The sequence below is a fragment of the Syngnathus scovelli genome, chromosome 11 (assembly GCF_024217435.2).
Source record: "Syngnathus scovelli strain Florida chromosome 11, RoL_Ssco_1.2, whole genome shotgun sequence".
NCBI classification, from domain to species: domain Eukaryota; kingdom Metazoa; phylum Chordata; class Actinopteri; order Syngnathiformes; family Syngnathidae; genus Syngnathus; species Syngnathus scovelli.
In genome coordinates this window covers 8,416,452-8,444,334 of record NC_090857.1, presented here as the reverse complement: position 1 = coordinate 8,444,334, position 27,883 = coordinate 8,416,452, and the positions used below count along the sequence as shown (strand labels likewise).

The 27,883-nt window shown below is 41.8% G+C and overlaps 3 protein-coding genes, 1 long non-coding RNA gene and 2 other non-coding genes across 9 annotated transcripts; 2 read left to right on the top strand and 4 right to left on the bottom strand.

Annotated features, from left to right (window-relative positions):
* Positions 1–413: 413 nt before the first annotated feature.
* On the bottom strand, positions 414–2,970 carry emc3 (ER membrane protein complex subunit 3). 2 transcript variants are annotated; one of them, XM_049732485.1, is made up of 9 exons: positions 2,776–2,970; positions 2,435–2,594; positions 2,296–2,353; positions 2,094–2,187; positions 1,850–1,954; positions 1,658–1,739; positions 1,498–1,577; positions 1,347–1,429; positions 414–1,170 (listed from the first exon to the last, which is right to left on the bottom strand). In XM_049732485.1, exons 2-9 carry the CDS (start codon positions 2,587–2,589, stop codon positions 1,042–1,044), a joined length of 786 nt encoding a protein of 261 aa, XP_049588442.1. In that variant the 5' UTR covers positions 2,590–2,594; positions 2,776–2,970; the 3' UTR covers positions 414–1,041. The 2 variants fall into 2 exon arrangements, with proteins under 2 accessions (XP_049588442.1, XP_049588441.1); XM_049732484.2 differs by having other exon boundaries at positions 2,435–2,597; positions 2,776–2,969.
* Positions 2,966–9,953, top strand: LOC125976686 (RNA-binding protein 5). 2 transcript variants are annotated; one of them, XM_049732481.1, is made up of 25 exons: positions 2,966–3,100; positions 3,475–3,525; positions 3,627–3,789; positions 3,866–4,012; positions 4,121–4,190; positions 4,649–4,722; positions 5,599–5,682; positions 5,765–5,825; positions 5,979–6,038; positions 6,113–6,273; positions 6,372–6,469; positions 6,578–6,665; positions 6,777–6,830; positions 6,942–7,014; positions 7,091–7,179; positions 7,253–7,352; positions 7,427–7,518; positions 7,655–7,834; positions 7,903–8,046; positions 8,129–8,200; positions 8,282–8,461; positions 8,676–8,750; positions 8,996–9,087; positions 9,231–9,360; positions 9,485–9,953. In XM_049732481.1, the coding sequence occupies exons 2-25, from the start codon at positions 3,509–3,511 to the stop codon at positions 9,608–9,610; spliced, it is 2,430 nt and encodes an 809-aa protein (XP_049588438.1). In that variant the 5' UTR covers positions 2,966–3,100; positions 3,475–3,508; the 3' UTR covers positions 9,611–9,953. The 2 variants fall into 2 exon arrangements, with proteins under 2 accessions (XP_049588438.1, XP_049588436.1); XM_049732479.1 differs by having other exon boundaries at positions 8,126–8,200.
* Positions 9,954–11,094: 1,141 nt separating this feature from the next.
* On the top strand, positions 11,095–27,680 carry LOC125976687 (sodium-coupled neutral amino acid transporter 3). 2 transcript variants are annotated; one of them, XM_049732483.2, is made up of 16 exons: positions 11,095–11,189; positions 17,016–17,238; positions 18,061–18,154; positions 18,239–18,354; positions 19,769–19,842; positions 19,957–20,049; positions 20,159–20,240; positions 21,567–21,649; positions 22,468–22,526; positions 22,844–22,987; positions 23,387–23,466; positions 23,704–23,804; positions 24,431–24,555; positions 24,724–24,868; positions 24,932–25,035; positions 25,248–27,680. In XM_049732483.2, exons 2-16 carry the CDS (start codon positions 17,102–17,104, stop codon positions 25,350–25,352), a joined length of 1,542 nt encoding a protein of 513 aa, XP_049588440.1. In that variant the 5' UTR covers positions 11,095–11,189; positions 17,016–17,101; the 3' UTR covers positions 25,353–27,680. The 2 variants fall into 2 exon arrangements, with proteins under 2 accessions (XP_049588440.1, XP_049588439.1); XM_049732482.2 differs by lacking the exon at positions 11,095–11,189 and adding an exon at positions 11,248–11,585.
* LOC125976690 (uncharacterized) lies at positions 11,978–15,481 on the bottom strand. The gene is made up of 3 exons (XR_007484484.2): positions 15,180–15,481; positions 14,646–14,701; positions 11,978–12,846 (listed from the first exon to the last, which is right to left on the bottom strand). It is a non-coding gene; the product is annotated as an uncharacterized lncRNA (long non-coding RNA).
* On the bottom strand, positions 19,140–19,211 carry trnae-uuc (transfer RNA glutamic acid (anticodon UUC)). Its single transcript has one exon. It is a non-coding gene; the product is annotated as a tRNA-Glu (tRNA).
* Positions 21,749–21,820, bottom strand: trnae-uuc (transfer RNA glutamic acid (anticodon UUC)). The gene has a single exon. It is a non-coding gene; the product is annotated as a tRNA-Glu (tRNA).
* Positions 27,681–27,883: the final 203 nt, after the last annotated feature.

The window sequence follows — 27,883 nt, the reverse complement described above, 5'->3', positions numbered from 1 at the left end:
GCGAGTAACCAGAATTCAGAGCATAAATATCCAATAGACCAAATTATAAAATAGCAATGTGCAATTTGAGATGTTGCCCGACAGTCACTATAACTAAAACAATATTATATTGTGTTAAATAGTTTAAGGAAATTGAGCCACAAGAAAAAATCCTGTGTTTCTTTACATTTATGAAACAGCACTGAAGGGCCACCAGGGAAAGAAAACTGCAACATATTTCCCAAATTCAAAGTGGAGTTCTTGCATGCTGATCGGTTGGTGAAAGTCATGTGAAGTTTCTCCAACAAGAATAGATTCCGTCACCAATAAGTACCTGTAGATGCAGTAGCAAGCAGAATGTTGCTCAATGTTGCAAAACATTCAGTTACAGACCTTTGTCACTAACCACCTCTTATTGCAACAAATGAAACCAGTTATTTAGTCAAAATGGGTTTTACTGTACAAAACAAACACAGGAGGGTTCAAATAAAAGAAACATTTGACACCAAAACAACACACCCTCAAAAAAATTCCATCTGACACACATACTGGCTCTTGTGCCAATTAGTAGTCAGTTCTTACAGTCTAACAAAGGAGTGGTTTCATTGTTAAATTAAACACCATTTCGATATTAAAGTTCTATTTTGCACCTGATGGCGCAGATGAAAATAGTAACAAGCTACACATGAAATACAATGAAATATTATGATTTTCACATTATTTTACCAATCAGGTTTCACTATGACATACACTACTCATCAAAAGATAGGCATGTGTTTCGAAAACCCACAATAAATTCTACAAGTGAACTCAATTTTTCTTTCTCTTGACTTTTGAATGAACATGTCCAGAGAGCTAGATATGCCTAACCTTTGTGAGTAGTGTAATTTGCAAGCTAATTATAATACAAAAACATGACTTGTTTTCTCCCAGACATTTTCAGCCACTAGTTAGTATAACTTGAAGAAAAAGGACCCCAACAAAAAGGAATGTAAACATTGCATAACAGGGAGGGATTTGCTCAATCTCAGTATTTTTCAGTAATCCCTGCATTTCAGATCCTCAGAAAATACCAGTGGGCAGCTCCTTGCTAAACATGCCGTCAAAGTCCAGCTCCATACTCATGAGATCCTCCTCCACACTCTCCAGTGCCCACTGATGGTCCGTCAGTTCCAGGGCCTCCCACTCCGCCTGGAATAAAAGACAAATGTCCCATGAAAGCAACACCAAAGCCGACCTAGAGTTTGATCTGAAGTCATGTGTGACATCAGCTTGCCTCACATCAGTTCCAAAGATTTATGTCGAGATCATTACCTCGTATTTATTTTCAATTGGATTATTTTCTTGGCGCTTCAAAAGCAACTTACCTTGAAAGCTTTATTTGTGTCTGCAGGCATGGCCATGGCAGCCCCGCTCATCTGCTCCTGCATTATCCTTGACTGGTCTGCACCTGGGAGGAAAGTTCAAAAATTCATTATACACCAAGAATTTTGTTCAACACTTAAGTAGATACTTTACCATTATCCTGGCCAAGGATTAATGAGTACATGCTTCGCAGTCCAAACACATTCAGGAAATACCACGATGCTGAGCTCACCCTAATTATTGAAAACACACACACATGCACAATAAATGACGATGCCCAGAAAATAAACTGTGGATATCTGATCAACCTTACCAGGAAGCATCTAGTGAGAGCAGCTCTATTCCTTGCTGCAGCATGGGCTTGAAGCGCAGCGTTAGAGGGAAGGGGACCTTAGCTGTGTGAATGAAGGACAGAGAACCGCCACTGTAAACAACGTCTCGTTGGGAAGTAAGCACACCCTCATTTGTGAGAATGTCAAACAATGTCCAATTTAAAAATCCTTACTGGTTACAAATCCCGAAAAGGTCCAGTTGATCCAGCCTCCGATCAGGATCATGGGAAGCACGTTGGTAACGTTTCCTTTCATCATGTCTGTTAGCATGCTGGGATCTGCCAGATTGAATAAGAAGCAGGACAACACAATATAATCAACTACATACACAAATTAATTTTACCAAGATGATGTTAACATAAGTAGCATGAACGCATAATGGCTACTGACAAGAAAAGTGTTGTTTTTTTTAATTACCAGTCATTGGCGAGGGCGGAACAACCTTTCTTTTTGTTTTCTTGAAGAATCCATCTTCTTGATTATTGAAGTAGAACTTTCTCATTAAAAAGGACTAACAAAAAGGTGGGGAAAATGATATAGTAGGACAGACACAACCATTAGAATACAAATCGTACCCCCCCACACACACATACTTGCGTAACCTGAGCAAAATACATACTTGTTTGGGAATGTATTTTCCATTTTCTCTGAGGATTCTGCTCCGAATGAGGACCTGGCTGGAATGAACATCACATACTATTTGTCTGGTATTGTATTGCAATAAACAGCAAATGTTTGCCACCCTCAAAATGTCTTACCTGTCTGACACCTGCTCCAAAGTCAACTTTTTGTCACTTTGAAGAAGAATGGACACATAATGACGGATGACCCCGACGAGGAAGGTGATGAAGACAATGGGCAAAACCACCCACAGTCGGATGTTCGAGTCCAGCAGGAGCTCTGGCTCAGCCATTCAGCCTGCTAACGGCCAGCAAAGACAACGTGGACGTCATTTATCCATCAAAGTGATCACACGAATCAATTGCGGTTCTCCTTAGTTATTAATCACGTACTGGTGATGACTGGTGCATTTAGATAGCAACCTGCCAAGGAAATGACATATGATGCTAACGTGTGCTAACATTAGCCAACCGCCTACCTTTTATTCCGTTCTGGTGAGCGGACACGATTGCTTTTTTGACGCGGCGCACAGCACGATTGACGTTTTTCCAGGAATTCAGAATCTCTGAAGCAGTCGAATTAGTGGTTTAAAAACATGTCATAGCTTTGATAGACGCTATTTGCCATTGCGTTGTGTTAGGAGCTAAAAGAATTCAAAACTGCAGTATATCCTCCTGATCTGTAGATGGCGGCAGCGAGCGCGTAGTCTGCATTTTTGTGAAATAGAAGAGCTTTTTGCCTTCACCCCGGAAGTAAAATTGAAGAACAATCACCGTGCAGTCAAAAAGGTTCCTCAGTCGATGGTACGTGAGGGTTTCTTTTACATGTATTTATCATGTTTAATCAAGCTTATAGCGCTATTTCTTAAACGGAGTTATACTTAAGAACGCAGGACTGTCGATCTCCGGCTAGTAACGCGCTAGCATGCTCTATCAGAAATGTTTCACAATGCTAACGCTGTTAAAATGAATCGCGTTCGCATGATCAATGCGCTGCTTGAAATCTTTGGAGCGTTTCTTCTGTATTGATTAATTTTTTGAATTATAATTAAATAAAAATGATAATGTTTTAGGATATCAGGTGGTCCTCAATTTACTATGATAACCGACATTTCAACGTGTGGTTACGAACGGATTATGAAAACCAAAATTTTTGAAAGTATTTTTTCTCCACACAGTTTATTGGTCAAACAATTTGCTGTCCAATAGAGTATGGGAGCTGATAAAAGGTAAATTACTTTATTTCCTATAATAGTACCACAATATGTATTCTACTTTATGTATAGTCTTTGCAGAATTGCAACAGTGGCAAGACTTGGTTTTATTTCAGGCCCAGTCGGGGAGAACGCAGCGGAAGATATGGCTCAGATGATCCGCGAGATGATTCACATTATCGTGACCGGCATAGTCGTGATGCTGAAAGGGATCATAAGCGCCAGGGGGCAGATGACAGAGCCAAAGATCATTTTGACGACTGTAGAGACAATCGTGAGGTGAGCAAAGCATAATTTTTAGACACTTGCGTGATTTCCTTTTCCTGCCTCTACATGATGTTTCTTTTTGCCGCAGAGAGGTCGAAAACGCCACAACAGTGACAGATCAGATGATGAATACGACGGAAACTATGCAGACCAAGATTATAGAGAAGAGGAGGAAGAAGAGGAGAACAAGACAATTATGCTCAGGGGGCTTCCTCTTAATGTCACAGAGGAAGATGTATGTTCAAGTGTCACTTATGCTATTGTATGGAAACGCTGACTTGCTACTTTTCTGCAACGCGTAACTAACAACCGTTTGTCTTGGCTATTTGTTGCCATGTTGCAGATCCGCTCAACCTTGGAGAAGCTGCCGGGTCCGCAACCGGTGGATGTCCGCTTGATGAAGAAACGGACTGGTAGGTGATGTGTGTGCTCGTTAGAGTGTCCCACATTCTTGTCTTGCACGCTTCCTTTTGAATCTCTCTTTGAATTGTCTGTGCTGATGTAACCAAGTATGAAGTTATAGACATATAGACGTGCCATGGAACCTCCAAAGTCGAATTTCTCGAAAGTGAGTTCTGACCAAATTCAAGAATTCAAACAAAATCGTGTGCAATGTCAAAATCCCACATATATGTTTTGCCATTTCTTATTGTGATACCAACACAGAAGTGTACCATTGATGGTAAAGTATCATTATTACCATGAACCAGGAAATGGAACTTACGGTAACTATTTCATGTAAAGAAATGACCATAGCACCCCCCCAACCCCAATCTCAACCTTGAATTGGACACACCCATTGTGAGTTGACCATTGCACCATAGCCTTCTCACTAACACGCCTCCCGTCTATATTTGAATGCTGTCTCTAGGTATAAGCCGAGGTTTCGCCTTCGTGGACTTTTATCACTTGCAAGATTCTACCAAGTGGATGGAGACCAATCAGGTTGCCTCAACAATCACCAAGTTTAGACTGACTCTTGGCGATTAGTGCCCCGATACCATGATGACGATTACCATTTCATGACGCTCGTACCAGAAGATGTTAGCGATATCACGCGCTTTCTCGCAACCTTTTCATCCAAAATGATTCAAATCCTCAGTTTATTGTTTTTCAATTTAGTGTACACAGTTCTTATGCTATTGGGAATTATTCACTATTATGCTCTGCACATATTTGTCAAAGAAAAGCACATATTCTGCTCCAGCTCAGTCTCGTCTGGTGAGAGAAGAGCGAGCTGGTAGCACTCCGGCCCCAAACACAAGCTGTTAAAAGAAAAAAAAAAAAATCGCACACACACTTTTCTCTCGCCTCTCTCGTCTCTCTATAGCCCCTTTTACACAGTCGTTTTTCCCCCTGTCTCGCTGCTTACTAGAACAGTGCTGACACAGAATGGGAGAACAAAGCCGAGTGAAAAATGTTCCACCTTGAGTGAAGGAGGTGTGACGGTGTTAACACCTGACACTTCTCCTGCCCCTGTTGTGGTGAAAATATTGTAAGACGCCAGCGCTGACATTTAATTATCTGATTATGCAATGCCCTGTTGCTGTATGAAAGCACCCCAAGTTAATAACCCACTTCACTGAGGGTGGAGTTTTCTGTTACGTCTCGGATATTTTGCGGGGTTTCTGTGTAAAGGAGGCTAATGTCTGCTCCCTTCCTCCCGGTGGCACTCTGCTTAAACAGCGAGCGTTAGGCCAGCCGCTCTTTCCTCTCCCCACCGCGCTCACTCGCGTGGAGAGTCGGAGGCAGGTGCCTCACCTGCCTCCACGGCGTCAACACGCGGAAATCGGAAATAACACGCATCTCTTCACTCCGCAGTACAAGCTGGTGATTCACGAGAGAAACATCGCGGTGAACTACAGCAACAGGAAGCAGAGGTTTGACAACTGGCTTTGCAGCACTGTGAGTGTCTTTTAAAGCACACTTTAATTCCAGGTTGTCATTTATGGAAAATGGGTTAAATGGTCACTTTGTCTCGCTACAGTGCGGTCTTTACAATTTCCGGAAGAGACTGAAGTGTTTCCGGTGCGGTGCGACTAAAACTGGTAAGTTGAGAGTACACCCAAGTAAATTAATTTTCTTCTAAAGTCAGAATTGGACTCGGGATCAAACCGAATAACCAACAGAATTTGATTCCAGCATATTAAATTACCATGCCGTGTTTGTGATTACTGACTAATTGTCATTCATCCACGTAGAAGATGCAGCTACTGGTTTGAACGCGGAGTCGCAGCAGCCTTGGGAATACAGTGGAGACAGTGAGTGACATTTTATCTTACATGTCATCCATTCACCTCGTGCATGATTTCCTGACTGCTTATTCTGTTCACAGCAATAATTCTGAGGAACCTTCCCCCTGCGTGCACTATTGATGAGATTTTGAAGGCTTTGGCTCCCTTCGCCAACTTGTCTCCGTCCAACATCCGCTTAATCAAAGACAAGCAGACGGGACTTAATCGAGGCTTCAGCTTTGTTCAGCTCTCCTCTCCCTTGGTGCGTAAGCTTAGTCATTATGTTACAGACCAAAACATTTGGCACCATGCTGAATGTTTTAGCAGGTTAGCACCTTTTTTTTTTTTTCCTTCACATAGGAAGCTTCGCAGCTGCTCACCATTCTCCAGAGCCTCCAACCACCTTTAAAGATAGATGGTAAAATAATTGCCGTGGATTACGCCAAGAGTGCAAAGAAGTGAGGGAACACACGCACTATTTGACGATGCATACAAGTGCCTATTAATAAACTAGAAAATTGTAGAAAAGGGCTTTTTGTTTAACATGATCATCTTTCCTTTATTAGAGAGTCAGCGCAGGCAGATGCGATCCGAAACAGCGCACTTTCAGTTGCCAGCACAGCCATAGCTGCAGCCCAGTGGTCAGCCAGCCAGGTACTCCAGTTCGAAACAAACACTGATGTTTGCGTACGGCGTTATAAATCGATGCGCCAATCCCACCTTGCCTGATCTGATTTTGTTTTGTTTATTTCTTCCCAACTTAAGTTAAAGCCAGGTTCAAGTACCACCACCGACGAGAACTATGCACATCAACCACAGGTATTTAGCCCACAACTAAATTAAAACCTTTTAAAGACTGACTAAAACAGGCTGATCAAAACACTTCATCATTTTAAACTCATTTTACGTTTCCCTCAATTGCTTATATAGGGACAGAATTTTCAAGTATGGCAGCAGCAAGCTCAAGGTTTGCCTCCTGTCACTGGTGATGGAATACTGGGAGGTAATCGTAATATATATATATTTATTCTCTGTAAAAAGATGTGATTCCTAAGTGCACTTTTGCCATTTGTCTTTAGCTGCTCCAGGGATAAAGAATATGCTCCCTGCAGGTGTAATCTTGCCTCAAGTTTTCCAACCCGTCATCATCAACCAGGCTGCCCTCCATGTAAGACGAGTACCAATTAGTTATTTACATTCTGCTCTCGTCTGCTTAATACTCATGCTCTCCGTCACATCAGTTGGCAGGGCAGCTCGATGCAACCCAACTGGCTTCGAATTTTGGTGCCCCATCATTGGTCCCAGCAGCAGCCAACATTGCCGTCCGCAACGCTGGAACTGGTAAGATAAAAAGGAAAAAGTTGTCAGTTTGGGTTTTGCTTGCATAAATACATCTTTTTATGTCTCGCTTGCAGCTGCCCCAGACACGTCCACGTACCAGTATGACGAGTCTTCTGGTTACTACTACGATCCAATCACCGGCCTCTACTACGACCCCAACAGTCAGGTGTGCACACAGTGTCATCCAGGATGATAGATCTTAATACATTCAACCTTCTAAGACTACATAACTATATTTTCACATCCCCGGGTTGGCAGGGAGGAAAATAAATCAGTCCTATTATGCTTCTTGTGTGCATTAGTACTACTACAACCCTGAAACGCAGCAGTATGTCTACTGGGACAACGAGAAACAGGCCTACGTTCCTGCGCCGCCTGCGTCGGACGCAACGAGCACCACCGCTTCCTCTTCAGCTAGCAGCACCAGCAACAAGGAGCCCAAAGAGAAGAAAGAAAAGCCCAAAAGCAAGTCGGCACAGCAGGTATAGACTTCACGTGACATATTTCCCCTTGGGATCGATCAAATAATTCTTGAATTGTCAAATTCCAGATCGCTAAGGACATGGAGCGTTGGGCAAAGACGTTAAATAAGCAAAAGGAAAGTTTTAAAACCAATGTTCAAGCTGTGGGGGCGCAAAGGGATGAAGAGAAGAAAGACGCCGCTGATGCTTGTTTCACTATTTTTGAGAAGAAGGTAGTAGCATCCCAAAAGCAACATGTCAAATCTGAATTATTATTCCAACTAGATCTTAACAGTACTTTCTTTCTCTCAGCAGACAGGAGCTTTTGAGATGCCGCCCCTTCTGACTCAACAGATCAAGCTGACAGAGCAGGAGCCGCCAGCTAAGGTTTGCTTGCTCCCCTGCTCCCTTTGACCCACTTGATGCACAAAGACATGAACTTTTGTTCATTTTTCTCCCTCACTGCAGATCGCTCCAGTCGTCGCTAACGACAAGGTCAGCGAACCCGAAGAGGGCGGCTCGGATTCCAAAGCAGACGACAGCGGCAAAATAACCGATTGGGCCAAGTTGGTTTGCCTCCTGTGCCGCCGGCAGTTCCCCACAAAGGAGGCTCTGCTGCGTCACCAGCAACTCTCTGACCTTCATAAGGTGAGGACGGAGGAGCAGCGGGTGATCCACAAGTTGTCATGAATATTCCGAGCGCCGCCATCTGTTCCACGCGCGACGCTGCGGCACCAGATGGAAAATGAACGTTAGATGTATAATGACAATGTCATCATGAGATTCATAAGACAATACTGCGCAGGTTTGATGCAATGTAAATATATTTTTGAGTGAATATCTTTAATGTCTTTTATTTTAGCAAAACCTGGAAATCCACAGACGGTCCCAGCTCTCTGAAGCCGAGCTGGAGGACCTGGAGAGGAAAGAGGCTGAGGTATTTTTTTGTTTTTTAAAAAGCTTTAGTAATAAGTATTTATGATGCACTGAAACTCAATATTCAAACCATTTTTTGAAAACTAAAAATATTCTTGTGCAAATTTCGTGTCCATAATTATGAGCCCATACCCAAAAAAAGTTTCTAATGGGTCCTAAACAAGATTTCGAGGTGCTTCAATTATACAAGGTGTAAGTTGCATTGTAGAAAGTGATCAGTGAATAAACTTCTGTTGTCAATGTCAGCTGAAATACCGAGACCGGGCTGCAGAGAGGAGAGAGAAGTACGGCGTTCCGGATCCTCCGAAGAAAGTCTTCAAGCGGGCCGCCCCAACCGTGTAAGTAATATTGCAACCAGTAAAATTACAACTTGTCTAGTGTATGTAAAAACAGAAAATGGATGGATGGACATTTAAGTTGTAAAAAAAAAAAATTAAATGATGAATTTTAGATGCTCTTTGTTACGCAAATTGTCCAACAGACACTACGAGCAGCCCACCAAGGATGGCCTGACGAGCGACAACATCGGAAACAAGATGCTCCAGGCGATGGGCTGGCAGGAAGGCAAAGGCTTGGGGCGCCACCAGCAAGGCATCACTGTTCCTATCTCAGTGAGTGTTTTCTGCACAGATGTTCTCCGCATCTTCCTGTTCCCTCACAAAGCAATTAGCGCGCTTACCTGAGGGGCGTGTGCGCCGCGTCTCCTCGAATGATCGTCTTTGTGTCTGCTCGTAGGCTTCCTTAAGGACCAAGGGCACCGGCTTGGGAATTAAAGGAAGCAGCTTGGAAGTGCCGCCGTCGGGCAACTACAAGGATGCCGTCCGCAAAGCCATGTTTGCGCGCTTCACTGACATGGACTGACAAATACAACCTCAACCCCAACTTATTTTAGGAAATTAATTCTTATCGGTTTACATTCAGGGTTGCTCCAGCTATGAGGCGGATTGTGCCCTGTATTTTTCAGATGGACGGTCATTCACACACTCATGCACATCCATCATTGCTGAGCAGTAATCGATAATTGGTGACAATGTACAGCGAAATTCTCATTCTGTTTGTGAATGGCATTTTATACTTGTATGATTTAGTCTTTCCACATGACCATTTTAGTTGCACAAACATGTACAGTACATGGGTTTGTAAAGGAAACTGTAAGATGCCTTAGCAATATGATGATTAAAAAAAGAGATCTTTTTGCTCACTATCATATTCTATTTTTGATTAATACTACAACACAAACTGAGCCTTCCCCTAATTGTATGTCTCAAAAGCGAGTCTTGCGAATGCCTGCTCAGTTTTTTAGCATGGCACCACAGTTCTCAGCTTAGCCGAATCTATGCCAGTTGACTAAGCCCCTTTTGCGTAATACAGTCCAGCGTTTACGCTTGTCATGCGCACGGGATACTTATTAATGTACATCATGTCCCAAATGGAAGAAGTAGAAGGGGGAGGACTAGTTGACGTTTCATCCCAGAGACAAGTTAGTACTAAGTAGTAAAAAATCCTTATTGTTTTAGAGACAAAAAGATAAATCCTCATTAGTAATATTTTTTTTCTAATGGTTAATTGAGCAGTATAAATGACTGCATTGCTGCATCTTTGAATCATTACAATTGTAAAAATGTATATCATAAAATGCTTGTATATAAAATAATCTTTGTTTTTGTTATAAATCATGTTTACTCATAACTCACAAATGTTTACTAGTTGAATAAAAATTGTTTCTCATAATATTACAACGACCTGGACGGAACTATTAGGTCCTACATGGGTCAAATGACCCAATTCAATGTTTTTGATTTCACAGTTGAGGGAAAACCCAACAGCATGATTCATGCTCCTACCTAAGGCATATAGACATTCATGGAACGCCATGTTTGCCGTGTCTGGGGAAAATTACATAACCACAGCGTGGCGCTTCACTTGTTGCCCTGGACCATGATGACAAATGGCTTGTCTCTGCCACATGATGAATGTGCAGAACATAAATTCACGTGGATCTTCAATTTCTGTCTTATGACTTAGGGGGCGGGGTATTCTGTAGGTGCATGTCTTCTTTACTGAGCTGAGAGAGGATAAGGAATAAAAAAAATCATCCCCTTCGAGCAACGTGTGCAGATGACCTAGAAATTGAGTCCACACACCCACACATAGGATGTGTGCATATGACATCCATCCGCCGTATGCGTTCTTGATTGCGTATAAAGTGACGTAAAGACATTGCAATTGGACAGGTTCGTCCGGCTGGTCCACGTGAGTTATATTTTTGGACGCTGCTGGAGGAGAGGTGTAAAATACTAAAAAAAAAAAAAAAAATCTATGCCTGTGACGTACACGCGCTCATTCACGGCTCCATCATCTCACTGCGCATGCGCGAGCAAACAGGCGGTAAATCCACCGCGATAAATTCCCAAACACAATTTATCATCACGGCAAAAGGGTGAGTGTATGTTTTTTTAATGCTTTGACCTTTCCGCCCACACATCATTAATCAAACAGTATGTCATTCGCCTAACGATTAGAAGAGGAAAGAACACGCAGGTGGGGGTGGAGGGGTGGGGGGGTCGCTCCATCAACATTCCCAACAATCATCTTTGATTGGAGTCGACGCCGTGCGTGCGATAGGCGGACCTAAACAAAAAAAAAAAAACTCTTCACGTCCCACCTCGGAGGAGATTAGCGGCCACAATAGATCTAAAAGGGAGGCAAAACGCATGACATTCTCGCAGAGGGGGACGGTGACGGACTGAGCTGAAAGCAGGCAGGAAGACACGCGAATGAGCGCTCCATCTCGCGCGGAGCTATTCCAGAGTTGGACCACACTTTGACTTCTCCGGTAAGGCTGTCGATGAATGTCTTTTAACTATTCGAAATGAAAACGTCCACGTGACATTGGAAAAATGCACATTTTCTAAAAAAAAAAAAAAAAAAATCTGAATGTACAGTAGTAATGTTCAGGTCATGACGACACATTTTTAAAGGCATTTTCTTGATTTCTTGTTTCAGCAAATTTAGCCTGAAGGGTCACTCCATCAATTATGATTGTATTATTGTAGTTTTATTCAGCTTTGATTGAGCCAAGGTTTTACTTGGAGAAAAATCTTGTCACACCATAAAACATAAACGTCCCTAAAAATATACAATTGTCCCTTGAGATACAAATGACAAGCAAAAATTTGACCCGAGTGACTCAACTCAACAATCAAAAAATAGTCTCAGACTATTTAATTCCACTCCCAGTTGATATTTATTGTCACACTAATTAAAAATAGATGCTTACATATTTGATCTTTAAAACCTGCACAGATTATGCCATTTGATGCTTTAAAACAGACCATTTGAACTTATCTGTATATTTCCCTTTACCAAGAAAGCTCTTTTGTGCCTGATAGTGAAGTAGATGTGTATTTGTTTTTACTGCAAGGTCATAGAATCTTATACAGTGGTTGACAGCACTGTTGTGGGTGACTCGGTTCACCTGCAGCAGACAAAGTCCTCCACTCGTGTATGATGAGTCAGATGAAGGGCTTGAGGGCAACAGGTGGCTACTGGAGGTGACAAGCTGAGCCCGAGCTCACGACTGGTTCATTTTCGGGAATGCAGTATTGTGGCATCAAGTGTGCCATAATTTGGACCCAACCGGTTAACAAAATGTTGTGTCGTTTTGCTAAATTGTTTTCACATTTATTAGACTTAGTGTCATCAAACACGCATAACCATTCTGTCCAGCAAATAACAGTAGAGTGACTCCTCATCAGTCTTTGTGACTTCCATGTGGCAATCAGCAGTGTAACACTGTGCCAAGTTGTACTTCCAGCTGGATGAATCCATTTGCCCCCACCATGCGCCCTTTCTTCTCCTCGCATCCCGTGCAATGACGGAGGAAAGATGCCAACTGAGGGTGGCACTTTGTTTTTGGGGGCACATGACTGAGCGGGGAAAGCTATGGTATTATACAACAGTTGGCAGGTTTCAAGCTTTCTTATTGTTCCGATCGCTTTCCTCTGCTGTTGTGTCACTGGTCCCCTTTGTATTCGCCGACTGGACTTGCCGCCTTTGTCTCCACAGAGCAAAACCAACCTCACTCGGATGACGATCTGGGGTGGTCGGGAGAACAAAGTCTTTTTGTTGTTTGGTGGCTCTTAGGAGAAGTAGAAGTCATGTATTCTACGGCATTGTTTTTCAACCTTTATTGATCCGAGGCACATGTTTTATATTTGAGCGAGCTCAAGGCATACCGCTAAAAGTACACCTGCTGAAAAAAATATTTCATGGCTTTTGTGTTGTTTTTGTTCTGTTGTTATTTTGCTACGCTCAGAATTCACAGTGGAAGAATCTACGGCTAATTAAGATAGCTTTTTATTGTTTGTATACATTTTTAGTAATAATCATAAATTGAAAATAAACAGCAAACAATAATATTTTATCAAAGATTCAGAAATTTCTGCCTAAATGATTAAAATAAAAACATTCCAATTGGACCAGAAAATTGGATGTCAGTACTCGGGATTTGAATCTCTGATTTAGTTACCCTCAAAGCAACCTCTGAGCTAAACCTCCACATGGCGTGTTGCTGAGCATCATCAACAAATAGGCACAGACAATAAATACCAAGGCTACAATTTTCAAAGTGTACGTATGCCACAGTGTGTTCCCTACTTTCATTTCAGGCAGCAGCCATATTCATCAGCACATGCAGCAGCACTTCAACGCTGCTTTGTGACATGTCGTTGGGTTAGAGGCGAGAGCGAGGTTATTCACTCCTCTGGAGCTATTTTTAAACCCAAACAAGGATGTATGGAACAGCCTGAGCGGGTTCATCCTAACATCCCTCGAGATGCTTCCGAATCCCATCATCCAGACCAGCTTTTTGAATTGCAACAAAATATTCCCCTGATAGATCTATTAGCTGCCCATCAGTAAAATGGTGACCATGTTATAATCTCTTAATCTGCTGAAAATCTCTTTCTGATCATAAGCGGGAAGGGCGGGTGAGGAATTTGCATTAGAAATTTAAGTGAGCCATATTTGTAGTATTTCCTCCTCCATCTTTTGAATTTACAAATCATTGACCGTCGATGATGCATTTTATTGAATTAAATTTTCCAGTAATCCACCGAGATCCAATTAAGTAAAATTAAATAAAATCTGGTGAGAACGTCATCAAGTTGAACGCATTTGTGACTTACAGTACCAAGTTACACATTTGATCTGTCTCTGAGGAGAAAAACAAACGCCCGCATGCATATGAATGACGGAGGATGAATCACAGTGCACAGTCAGTCTGTTCAGGTATCACTTTAGGAATAACAATCAACAAAACTGCTCCGGAGCTGACGTCTCCCAGGACAAAGGCTTGCGTCAGAGCAGGCCAAATCAAGGCTCAAATTGAAGTGCTGATACAACTCTGGATTATCAGATGTGTTTCAATGAATTATTACTACTTTTTTGCCTTCCAGTTCCTGTTTTTAGGAACGTTGTTCAACGGTTATATTCTGGGTCTCCTTGTGCGGCAAAATCCGACAGTTGACAAAGGTTTAGTGTCATGCTGTCAGTTTGTGTTCTGCAGAGCTCTATGACGCATTAGGAAAAGAAAAACACCAGAGAGAAAGAAAAAGTGCCCGAGCGAGAGAAGGAAGGAATTAATTATCTTGCTAACAAGTTTCTGCAGATGTGCACATTTTTAAATTTCAAATTTGCTGCAGGAGTGATTTTAATCGTGTACACGCAGTAGAACTGCAAAGAAGTGACTTCTCTCATATTCTTTAGCATATTTTTAGGATTAGATATAAGCGCTGTTTGGTGACAACTAACTTCAAAGTAAGCAGACGTATGTCAGGTGGCATGTAAAATATTATTTCAAGTTAGTGTCACTAAAAGTATGAGCGATTCTTACCCATATAGCTCTGTATGCCTTTATTATACTGCCCCTAGTGGCCAAGTCGGTGATACCTGTTGAGACAACACAATGAGTTGAATTGAGGCATTAAATTGTAATGCAAAAACGATTTAATTCTTTATATTCAATTGAATGATGTCATTGCAAGCGCAGACATGGAACAAAATTCTTAAAGGCACCACTGTGTTCAGTGTGCCTTTATTTTCCTCGGTCAAAAGCTATAGGGTGGCGTCATTACGTAGCTCTAATTATCTTGACTATAACCATGTTCCACCAAGCGATACGTTTCGGTTCAGTACACCACACCCTAATGTGTTTAGTGTTTCCACCACAGGTATCCACACGGGATAGCTGCATGAGCTCCTCAAATAGCATGACATCATAGCACCAGGACACAGAGCAGCGATTTCAACAAAAAAAATGAATTTGAACCCTTCCAATAATTATAATAAAAATCTCTCGCTTTTAATTATCACAATAATTGCAGTTTTGTTTTGCTTTTGTTATTGGGTCACTTGATTTACTACTTACTCTGCATGCCACTCATTCCAACGGAGTAGTCAGGTTTTGTTTAGTAAGTGATAGAATTGCAAAGCCTCTGCTGCCTTGATTGCAGGAGCGATGACTCTCACCAATCAGCTCTGCTGTTTGAAGCCGTGCTGCTTGAGGCCATTGAGGTGGCACTCCTGTCGCCGGACAGCCTATCGTCCATTGTTCTCGAACGGCTTCCCTTTACTCTCCTTGAGATTTGTGCACCCTGTGAGTGGCAGCTCCGTTCTGTGCAGCGATTTGTCCAATGTGAGAGAGAGGCCATCGCTGCCGTCAGCACTTCTACCACAGCTGCACACGAATAAAAGACTGTGGCATTTTATGAATCCAAGGTGGCATCTTTTCAATTCGAGTTTTTTTTTTTGGTCATCCTCTCAAGTGGTCCAACAAACTACAGCCAAGGGGGCCCCGGCAGTATAATGATGCCCTGGCACAATAGTACCACTGTTACCCAACCTGTTCCCAGGAAACGGCACAACATGCGCCATTGTGCAGTGTGCTTTGCTTGCCCGACCACGTTGCCCGGGCTTAGGCGCAGACACGGAGAGGCCTGGCCAAGTCCACGGCAACGTGCTCACCGAGACACGGGAATGACGGATGACGTCTAGGTGTATTCACCTCTCGCTGTGCTTGACGTGCTAATATTACAAAAAGCTACATTAGAGGGAAGGCTGCTGGAGCGGAAGAAACCCCGGAGGGGGGCTAGCAAAGACCGCTGAGTGGTTGCCAGGAATGGTGCGACAGAAAACCCTTCTACATTGTTGCTATGTCGAACGCTCCTCAATAAACAAGGGGACCGAGGGAGACGTGTCAGACGGCTGAAACCGGTTGGTAGCTGGTCCGAGCTGGTTTCCCTCTTTTTATCTGCGTGGCATTTGTGTGTGTGTGTGGCACCCAGCGTGATCTCCCCTCAAGCCTTCAGAGGTGCTTTTGCAACACAGCAAAAAGGACCTTTCAGTACCAGCCAGCTGGAGGGATGGCGGGGAGGGGGGCTTTTGGTCAGCACCGTCCAGGAGAACCATGTCACGGGCGCCTTTCTGAGCCAGCAGGTCATCTAAGAAAGCACTGCATGACTCCCAGGAAATAGCCAAGTGTGTCACACTTAAATTCAAGTCCCTCCTTCCGCTGAGCCTCCACCTGTCAGTTGATATGTCAATTATGCTTGGAATTTGTCAGAACATCTATTCAATTCCTCACACACTATTTTTTTCAGATATTGGCTCACACTGTGCAATCAAGACTGAGCTGTGCTGCTTTGTAATCTTTTTTTCCATCAAACTTTCATTTCTGGCTACCTGAGTCATCTCATATTGTAGTCATGGTTTTTGTTGACCCCCAATGAAATTAGAAATCATTCGACTCAATTTGATAAATTGCTTTTAAAACTGAGTTTAATCGTTTTCTATTAACTGTTGGACATTTTCATTGGCAGAAGAGACCAACGTTTTTTGTCGAGGAATGTAATTGTGTGTATGAATGTCATGTTAATATTTAATTGTGCAGTTACCCTGTAGAAGTCCCAAAGACCGCAGCTTAGGAGGGAAAAAAAAATCGGCTTAATTTCTGTCAGCCATAGCGTGATACGGTGTGATAAAGCCACAGAGCTTGCATTCTTCTTGTAATCTGATTTATAATTGATGTACTTTTATTTAGACCACAAGGTTGTTGTTCTTTTTAAGTTAGCAGCTCTAATTGAAATAGATTGTGTAAGTAAACAGTTTCTTTGCTATTTTTACTGTAATCCTATTAATTTCACAATTATCATATATTATATTTTCAACTTGATGATTAATAATGTTCATCTTTTCCCATCCGCAGATCTCTAGTCAAAAGTAAGCAGCATATTCCGTTAGCAGGAGGCCACACCTGAAGCCCCTTGTGTAACCAAAGGCAGCAAAGAAGCCATGAGTGAAGATAAGCCTGCAGAGAGCGCGGAGACGGCCCCCGCTGAGATGAATGCCATTCCTAATGGGAAAGGTCACGATGCGGTCGATGAGACCACTGCTTCGCCCGTTACCTCACCTGTGGATGATGGCCCAACGTGAGTATATAAACAGTGAAATTAGCGACGGAAGACTTTAAATGAATATTTGCCCGATTTGTAGAATCAAACATTCATCACAGTCGAGATAATGTGGACTCACTGGTAGTGATGTCATCATCCCAACAGGCTAGTTACTATAGTAACCGTCCCATAACTGCAGGGTTTAGGGCACGATCCTCCAAACAGTGACTGTAACGTAAGTGGCTTCAAGTAAGACAGCGACTTCCTCTTGATTGAAAAACAGTTAGCGCTGTATAATTGCCTGAGCTAAAAGCTCAATTATATCGTCCCTGTTGACCGGCAGTCATTTTCCAGCATGTAATGGCTGTCCCTCCTTTGCTCATAAACAATCCTGTCATTATATTGTTATTGTATTATGAGCCAGTAGCATCTTCTAATTGCGCACTCGTTGGCTGATGGATGTCCTCTCGACAATGCTTATAGGGAAACAGTGCCCAGAATGTTACTGTACTGCAGAGGCAGTATCAATTGTGGCGGACTTACGTTTGATAAATTAACTGTACTGTTTGACAAATATATATTTTGTTCTGTTTTCATGATGAGCCCTTTGAGACTTACTTGTGATTTAGGGCTATATAAATACACTTGACTTGACTTGACTTGACTTGACTTGACTTGACTTGACTTGACTTGACTTGTCTTAACCTGACCTGACTTGACTTGACTTGACTTGACTTGTCTTGACTTGACTTGACTTGACTTGACGAGTGATTCTAATGAGGACGTGATATTGACTGAACAACCAGTTTTTCTTCATCTAACATCTCATGATTTGTATTTTTTTCTTCTCCACTGAAGCCCAAACAGAACTGAGAATACAGAAGCCAATCAGGTAGAAGGACAAGAGATTGCGTCAGCCGGCGACAACAGCAAAACGACACGATTTACTGATGTAAGGTCATGTGACTCTCAATGTGAAATGTATAAGACATGCTCTGGAGTAGTAACCTAGTCTTCATTTCTATTTTGGTGATAGTTTGAGGGGAAAACATCATTCGGGATGTCCGTCTTCAACTTGGGCAATGCAATCATGGGCAGCGGAATCCTCGGACTGGCATACGCAATGGCCAACACAGGAGTCGTTCTCTTTTTGTAAGTTTATTATGTAATACATTTTGTGATGTTTTCCAAGGCAGTCATATCTTGAGGATTTTACCCTCGTGTTACACAAAGCTTCTTATATTGAGCTGACTTGTGTGGTCTCAAGATTTTCACTTTTTAAACTGGCTGAACCCAGTGTGTTTTTTTGACTTTTGGCCTGTGGTTCACATTTTATGGTGACTTTTACGCTGCTGGCATGGGCTTGAATTCTTGGGCATTGCCCCATTCACATGAATAACAATGATGGATAATAAGAAATTTATGCTCTATTGTGACTATAGTTGACTACATAGTTCAGGTCATTTAGAAAATACAGTTTTAACTCGGAACCGTTCAGCTTGTATTCTAATGAGTCAACTAACCAAACAAACAAACATTGACTGCTTCCAAGGTTTCAGCACATCAGTAGCTCAGGCCAAGCTCGGAATGCAGTGTGGTGGAAAGCTGTGAGCAGGGCAACAGTGACCCGAGTGTGTCACTTTGTATGATTGTCAGCAGATCTGTCCTCCCACTGCCACTCCACTGACTAAACTCCTCCACCTCAAAGCGGCCCGGCATTCTTCCACATTGACCCACGCTGAAATAACAAACTGTTAATTGTCTGAGCGTCATTGCTAGTTTGCTTAAGAAGGAATTTGGGTGGTGAAGATCTGTCCGTATTCTGCCACTAATGCTGTTCCTGGAGTATATCCTATCTGAATCTATTAGAAAGAGAGACTACTATAGGTAGAACGCAATTCACACAATCATTTTACTAGGTAGCGGATTAAAAAATCTTCCCATACCGGGAGTTGAACCCGGGCCACCTGGGTGAAAACCAGGGATCCTAACCGCTAGACCATATGGGACTCATACTCTTTTGAATGGAAAATCTCATGCGATTTCTAAAAATATAAAGTGCTCGGATCAGTGAAGAACCAGGCCGGGCTTGGATACATGAAAAAAAAACGATGTGCCGCTTTTTACTTTTAGGCTCACTGTTCCACATTTTGAAACTGGTTCAAGATACATTAGTGAAGTCAATTTTCATGGGTGGAGACAGAACAGCGTAGGATGGAGATTATTGTTGACTCTGGATTCTCCCTCAATCCGTCAATCAGAACATTGCGTCATTTCTTATCAAAGAGTCCATCTGCTGTGTGGTTGCTTAGTGCGTCAGAGGGTAAAGGGCAGCACACTTGATCAGCTGCAGCAACAATCTAAGATAGAGGCGATCCACGGGGACTCGCCAGCGTGTTTCTACAGCACAGCTGTAGAAATAACCTACACTACATGCTTACTAAGTGCAGTGCGAAGTAAAGAAATAAATGTATGACTTGCATGTTCTATTTTGGTTTGGTTAAAGAATGAAAAGCTATTTTTGCTGGAACTCATTCATTCATGCTGTGATTTTTTTTTTTTTCAGGGTTCTCCTAACAGCAGTGGCCGTCCTTTCATCATATTCCATTCATTTACTGCTCAAGTCTTCTGGTATTGTCGGTATGTAACTTTCAAATCTCTTCTTTAATAATTTTCCACAAACGCAATATTAATCAAAATATGATGCCACAGAGAATATATTGATTTTTTTTTTTTTTTTACTTCCACTTTAAGGTATTCGTGCTTATGAGCAGCTTGGCTACAGAGCTTTCGGCACCCCGGGGAAGATGGCAGCAGGTATCGCCATCACGCTCCAAAACATTGGAGGTGAGCATGCGCGATTCAAATTTGTCTTTTCCTAGTGCAAAATGCAAAACGGTCTTTTACGAATCAATCCTCTTCATGTGAAATCTTGTGGTTTTTTTCCCTTTCCCAGCAATGTCCAGTTATCTTTACATAGTCAAGTATGAGTTTCCTCTGGTCATTCAAGCCTTCCTTAAAGTGGATAAACCAGCAGGGTGAGTCATCGATCCATGACATCAAATCATTAATTCCCATTTTTAGTCACAAGGATAAACAGCACCTACAGCGACCTGCATATATCAGGTGGGAAGCAATAAATTCTCATTTCTTTTTCATTTACACCTGCCACTGATGTGGTACACTTTGACGCATGTGCACAAAAATCCCACAGTCACTATGGCACCATTTTGGATAACAACAGCATCATTTTCTGGTTGAATTGGCAATGACAGAAAATACCTAATGGCGCCAGTGCGGTGACTTAGTGTGTCGGGTTAACATCCGGAGTCTTCTCACTGTCATGCCAGTAGAACATGCGGCGCAGCTGGCGTGTGAACAGCTGTGATAGTACCCCCGAAGGAGAAGAGCAGCATGGCAGAACCGGGAAAGTCTCACAAAAACACAATTACTCTCCGCGAGTGCAAATGTAAAACCATAGGATATCTCTTGCTATATGCAGGTGGCCGCGAGGACAAACAATGCTCACTTCCTTGAGAGTTGGGGTGTGATGTTACCCCTTCACCCCTTCACTCTTACCCCACTTTCACTCAGACCCCTTAACTCGTTCACTGCCATTGACGTCTATAGACGTCAAAGCTCGAGTTTAACTAGAACTGGAGTGAAAAGACAAGTAAAGAGTTTCTCAGGAGACATCCCAGTGGGTTAATTGAGGTTTTGGAAATTGGTGGAACTGATTTTCTACCCCAAAATTTGGGTTGTCCTTTGTAAGCCGAATATAAATATGTCTGGACAGTTCTAGTTAAAACCTCTTACGAACAATGTTTGTCTATTTTTTTCCAGACCAATCAACATTGTGTGTGTCTACGCGTAGCTGGTAAACTGCTCGGCATGTTGATTGGCAGATGTTTTTTTTTTTATACATCTGTGCCTTTATACAAGGCGGAAGCGTCGTGTGTGTGTGCGTGTGGTAATCAGGGAAAGATTGAATCTCTGGACCAGATGGCCAGAGGGCATGATGACAACAGGCTAGATGAGCCTCTACATTTTTTTTTTTACATTGTGTGTGAGTGCTAGACGGGCTACAAAGAGGGGGTGCGCATCCATGCAATTTCCCCACTTGATACGAGAGACAAAGTGAATCACCCTGACTAAAAATAGCTTTTTTTGGCAGTAGCGTGGCAAATTGTGTCACGGTCATGCTTTGCAAAACTTCTCCCCTTGAGTCAAAATCCTGTTTCATACAGTCTCACGTAATAATGTTTATCTGTATTAAGAATTTAGTTAGTACCATCTTAATTATTGTCATAATTTTTCCATGTATGTGTTTGTAACCAGACGTTTGTTTTCCTGCCTCCCTGCAGTGAATGGTACATGAACGGCAACTACCTTGTGATCATTGTATCCATTGCTGTGATTTTGCCACTGGCGCTTATGAAGCAACTTGGTGAGTAAATTAATTGCTAATAGATTGTTAGGTAACCTAAACTTTATTAGTATATACTAAGAAGGTGAGATATGTAAATTTTGAGGTTGCGGTAAAACCTTCCCATACCGGGAGTTGAACCCGGGCCACCTGGGTGAAAACCAGGGATCCTAACCGCTAGACCATATGGGACACATACATTTCACAACTGGATTAGACGAGTGCTACTGTTTATGTGCTACATTCTCGGCTAATGCTTCCTGAAACCAGTCAGGCACACACTTCACAACACTGATCTGCCTTAGCCAACTTTACATCATCCAACTGCGAAAGTCTCGTGACAGTTCCATATAATTTCGATCCTCTGCATGGACTCCAGTGAGTCTATTTCAGCTTCCACAATGTCAAAGACTGTGTGCCTCTCTTGCGCCAAATTTAAACTGAATGAAACCAGCCGCTTCCATTCGGAAAACAATTTGGCTGTGTTCACTCCCAGTATGGCGCAAACGCCCCTTTCTATGAAAATACCAAAGTACCACTTTATTCATGTATTCATGTATGTACAAAGGCAAAGTGTCTGACTATAATGGAGTGCAAAGTGGTACAGTTAGTCAATAATGAGCTCCTACTACCATGAAATCATTAGAGAATCTAATATTAGAGTCTCTCCACTGTCAGGCGGCGAGGGAATATATATTTTCAGTGGAACTTCTCAAGTCTACATTCAATGACACTCGTCAGAAACTTTACAAATTTTGTGGCGCTCAACTTTGATGGTGGTATCACTACATTTTTTATACATATAGTAAGGCTAACAAACTGTTTTTTGTTTTTCCCAGGCTATTTGGGATACACCAGTGGCTTCTCCTTGAGCTGCATGGTGTTCTTCCTCATCGCGGTACGTCGAGTCGGACATTTGGTGCCTTAAGGATAAACATTAACATCGTCATAATGGATATGCTGATAGACTGTGATCAGCTTGTAATAAGCTTGGCACTTTCATCTCACCACCAGCTTTTGTATTCTCTTTGCGTGCTGCTGTTCCAGGCTATGCTGATTGTCTGACTTTTACTGACCTACTTTTGGCTGTGCGAGCTGTAATCCATGCATTGCTCTCTCGTTCACTCCCCTCCTCTTCCTTTTGGGCCACGTGGTATACTCAATATGCTAACTGCATCTTTAGCGTTCATGCAAGTGTGTTTTGCACCTCCGCAGGTTATTTACAAGAAGTTCAATATCCCCTGCCCATTTGTGGACTTTACCATCAACGGCACTGCCGGCGGTCTCCTGAACATCACAGATCCCGGTGGAGCGGACGACCCTGCTTGCATTCCCAAAATGGCCAACCTCAATTCCCAAGTAAGGTTCAGGCTTTTGTTATCTCCAGCATGCTGCCTGTGACAGATCACAGTCCAAGCATGGTCACGCTTGGCTTGAAGCACTCTGTCACACCCTACCTGAGGCATTTATCAAGCTGGTCATGATGGACAGAGATTCAAATATAATTGTTTGCAAACAGTTTGCGCATTGTTAGCAAACAGTTAGCAAATTGCTAGCAAAGCAGGTTCGCCAAAGCACAGCCCCGGTGCTTAGAAGCTGCCATTCAAGGTATTGTAACTCAGGGGAGTTAATCACGGGAAACAATTAGCTCTGTCAAGTGTTTTGCCCAGTAACGGCCATTAAAGCACAAAACCGGTGATTAAGACGTCCGAGATGGCGCCGATGTATCTATGGTGACCTTCTGGGGTTCATTTTCAGACTGCCTACACCATCCCCATCCTGGCGTTTGCCTTTGTGTGCCACCCTGAGGTGCTGCCCATCTACACAGAGCTACGCAAGTATGTGCTTATGATGGGAAAAAAAGCTCCAGCTTCCTTTTTGGGGAAAATAATCTGCTGCCTGGCAAACAAGAGAGCTGCAATGTCAATTTTGTGTTTGGCTGATCCCCTCACACTTTTTTTTTAATGTTTTGGCACTTTGTGAATGACCGAGCATGTTGTTCATGTCGGTAAAACTAACACGCTATTGTTGTGTATTTGTGTATTTGTGTGATATCACATACTTTTGTATTTCAGCCCCAACAAGAAAAAGATGCAGCATGTGGCCAACATGTCCATTGCAGTCATGTACGTCATGTATTTCCTGGCTGCTCTCTTTGGATACTTGACCTTCTATGGTGAGGAATGTTATCTCCTCCCACTGCAGAATATTCGCTCCACTTTGCTATATTCAACCATTTGGATGATTAATTTCTACTCTGGTGCCTTAAAATAAATTGTGGCACATAGATGGTGGTCTGGGTTAACGTCAATGTTGTATGACTGGAACATTGTCATAAATCAGTGCTGCAGAGGCAAAAAAAATAAATAAATACAGTCGTGTAGTAAGACTAAGGACATCACTGCCCTCTAGTGGACACAATTAAGATAATGCCTGTCAGTATTTTTTATATGCTCATGACACATGCCACAGCAAGTATTTGCCTTATCAAGAGTCTTGTAATATTTGCAGCATTAATTTAGCTATTTTAGGGAGTCGAGGAAAATGTATTTATTAATTTTATTTGCATTTGCTAATTGAGTGACTCGAAGTAATACAATATATCAGTAATCAATTTAGCATGCATTCAACATTTTTAATCAAATTAAATAACTACGACAATATTAAAATGAGCATGAATTAGCATTTAATTTTGCATCTCATGCATACACAATATTTTTTGTCTCAACCAAATGTTTGCCTACCTCTAAATTTTGAGTAATTTTGAAGATGTTTATGTTCTATTCATTTTTTATCATGCAGGTGAAGTAGAAGCCGAGCTGCTTCACACCTACAGTCGCATTGACCCGTATGACTCGCTGATTTTGTGTGTGCGCGTCGCTGTGCTCATTGCCGTCACACTCACAGTGCCCATCGTGCTCTTTCCCGTAAGTAAAAAAAATAGTGAAAACCATAATTGGGGTGTAATTGCGTGTAGATACCACAAGAGGGCAGCAAATCACTTAAGCATGCCATGAAGCACCACCCAGTACGGTTAGTGGTGGTTTGCTGTAGCAACAAGTTTGTTAAACATCTGTTGTGCCTCCTGACATCAGGTACGAAGGGCCATCCAGCAGATGATGTTCCCAAACAAGACCTTCAACTGGCCACGCCACATCGCCATAGCATTCACTCTGCTGACCTTCATTAACCTGCTGGTCATCTTTGCCCCAAACATCCTGGGCATCTTTGGGATCATAGGTATAAACACCATAGTGCCAAATTTCAAATCCATGCATAGAATAACTTTTTGTGTGTTTCCAGGTGCCACATCTGCCCCTTGTCTTATTTTCATCTTTCCTGCTGTCTTCTACATTCGTATTGTACCCAAAGAGGAGGAGCCACTGCGCTCAACTCCCAAAATCCTGGTGAGGAATGAACTATAGTTACATAAATAATGTTACAATTGTGATCATAAATTTACACTACATATCCTGGCAGAACATTGAGGTCCTGCTCGAAAGTGTTGACTTGACCTCGTGCTTTGGATCGTTTGTTTTCATTCCTCTTGCTCGGTCTCAGTATAATTTGAAGTATGTTCAAAGTTTAAAATAATAATCATTTTTTGTCTCTCATATAGGCGGCCTGTTTTGCTGGGCTCGGCTTCCTGTTCATGATAATGAGTCTGAGTTTTATCATTATTGACTGGACTTCAGGCAGCAGCAAAGCCAGCACGGGCCACTAAACGGCCTTCAGTCTCGTCCAGGAATTTAACTTTCCTTTTGGTTGAGTGAGTTTATGTCTTGCTATTCTTCATGGTTTTGGCTCTTCCATAGAGAATTTGGGAGGAATGACACTGTCTCTGCACAAAACAAACTTTGTACTGTACATCCTGCCACACAACACTAGCGGAAAAAAACAGAATTCTATTTTTTTTTTTAAGGTTGAGAGGGTGTGCCTTGTTAGGTGAGATGTATATAAGATGGATAAGCAACAATGTAGGAAGCAGATTTCTTTCCACATTCATCTGTCACTGCGCTGACTATGAGCCTGTGGCACATCACGCTATCGTGATCTGATTCCCAGCGCTGCTGAGATGACAATACACACAAACCTCCAAACTGTACCGAATGGAAGAAATGCTTCTACAATATATCTGCAACCTTCACCTTCCGTCCAAGCTGTTGTGTGGCACACACAAAGCACATTTTCGACAACATTCCTTCCTCTCGCAAACTGTTTTCAGTTGTGTAAAAAACACGTTTGCTACTTCTCTATTCAAATTTAGCTCACCGCCGTTCTAAAATGAATACTACTTAAGTGGTGCCTTGAGATACAAGTTTAATTTGTCTTCTTTCCCAAATGAAATGAATTAAAATGCCACGTCCCGGCCTGCCCCCGCTCGCCCACAAAAAAAGGATTATTTTTTTAATGATGAGTTTTTAATAAGCAAAGTACATGTCGTGAATCTCAATTTTATCTGCAGTAATATTAATTGACTTTTGGTTTTAAATTATCCATTGCAACACAAATAATATTCATTAGCTCGTCTATGGTGTTTTCCTTTTTTTAGCTTAGCCAAAAAACTTTATTAAGGCAAAGCTAAATAATTGTTTTGAATTCACAACTTGGATCACTTATCTCAAGGCATCACCGTTTTGTGTTTTTGTACATTGAAGACCTCATGAAAGTTACCTCTCAGTGTTCCTATTCCTTGATGACTTTAAAAAAAATGCGCATTGTTCCACGTAGACAACAGGGTCCATTTAAGCAGTGACTAGCAACAGTTGTGTCTTCACTAAAGTGGAAGTCAAGGGGGGGAAAATTCTAAGCAATATCAAAAACTATTTTTGATTAACGTATTGGTGGAATAAGAATTGATCGTTTTCAGCCATTTTCACAATATACTGCCCTCTGCTGGCAATTAGTATTAACATCAAAATGCCATTGGGCACAAGATGCGAAAGTCACATGACCAAAACCTGGAAAACACCAGAGCCATGACTTCCACTTTAATATCTTCCTCCTATCTTGGAAATGACAAAGATGCTATTCTGTTGGCAGTGTTGCTGTTTTGCATCAGCACTTTCTTCAACTAAAAGCACAACATCTCGTAGCCGTTCTTAAGGACTTGGTTTGATGTGTGTGGGCGTGTCCCTTTTGTATAACACAATATATGCTGTATTAATCAACCTAATGTAAATTCCATAAAAGTAGCAAAGCGTCAATGGATGTTACTTGAATTAACATGAACTTTTCTAATGTTCCTCTACTGTCCAATTTAGTAAGGTGAAGGCTGTATCGTTGCAAGTTTATCATATTTATAACATCACAACTGTGGTGACTATATGCAGTGGTGTCAAATTTATATCCACAACTATCTAATCTAGTGCAAATGTGTTTATGACGTCAGCTGTGGTAACTTCTGCTGCTCGAAATCATTCGTGATCTTGTCAACCTTGTACGTATTTTAACTTTTTTTTTTTACACATTGTCAAATTTGTCCGTGCTGTTGTTACACAGCAAATATTGTCCGTCTCCCTTTTGTTAGTTACTGTGTGTGTGCTTATGAGGTTTTTGTTTGTTTGTGTGCAGAGTGATTCATTTGGGGTCAGCCACTGTTTCCTCGTCATTAAAAAAGGGGTGAAAAATATTCAATATTTTGGTTATCCATGCACAACAGAAAATGCCACAAAAAATATCAATATTAACTGTGATTATCTGTTTTGGTGCCTGATGAAAAAAGCCCTCTTTAAAACCTTTGTCAGTTCTCAGTGACCCACTTTGTGATGCATTAATTAAAAGTATTAATAACATTGACATTGGCCAGCATTTATAAATAAATGTAAATACATGTAGACCCTTTATATTCGATATGCATATCTAGTTTGTATACTGTAAATAGCAGTAAAAACTTTGGTCCAATACAAAAATATATAAAATAATTTTCAAAGTGCTTTTAAACCTCCTGTCCTCCAATTGGTGTCTATTTTCTTGTATGTCCATATTCGAATATGTCGCTGGCAGTATCGTACTGTAAACAATGTTGCAATAAAGATAATGAACGTCCCGATTTGCGTCTATGATGATGACTTCCGATGATGATGTTACTTATTTGTGTCACGTTCAGGACATCATAAATGTGGAATACAAATATGGAATAAAAAAAAAAAAATACAGTTTGGAAGTTTATATCATTGTTGACATGTTTAACTTAGAAACCTTTATTGGTACCACTCATGCACCTAAAAAATATAATTAAGGTTGGATTGAGAA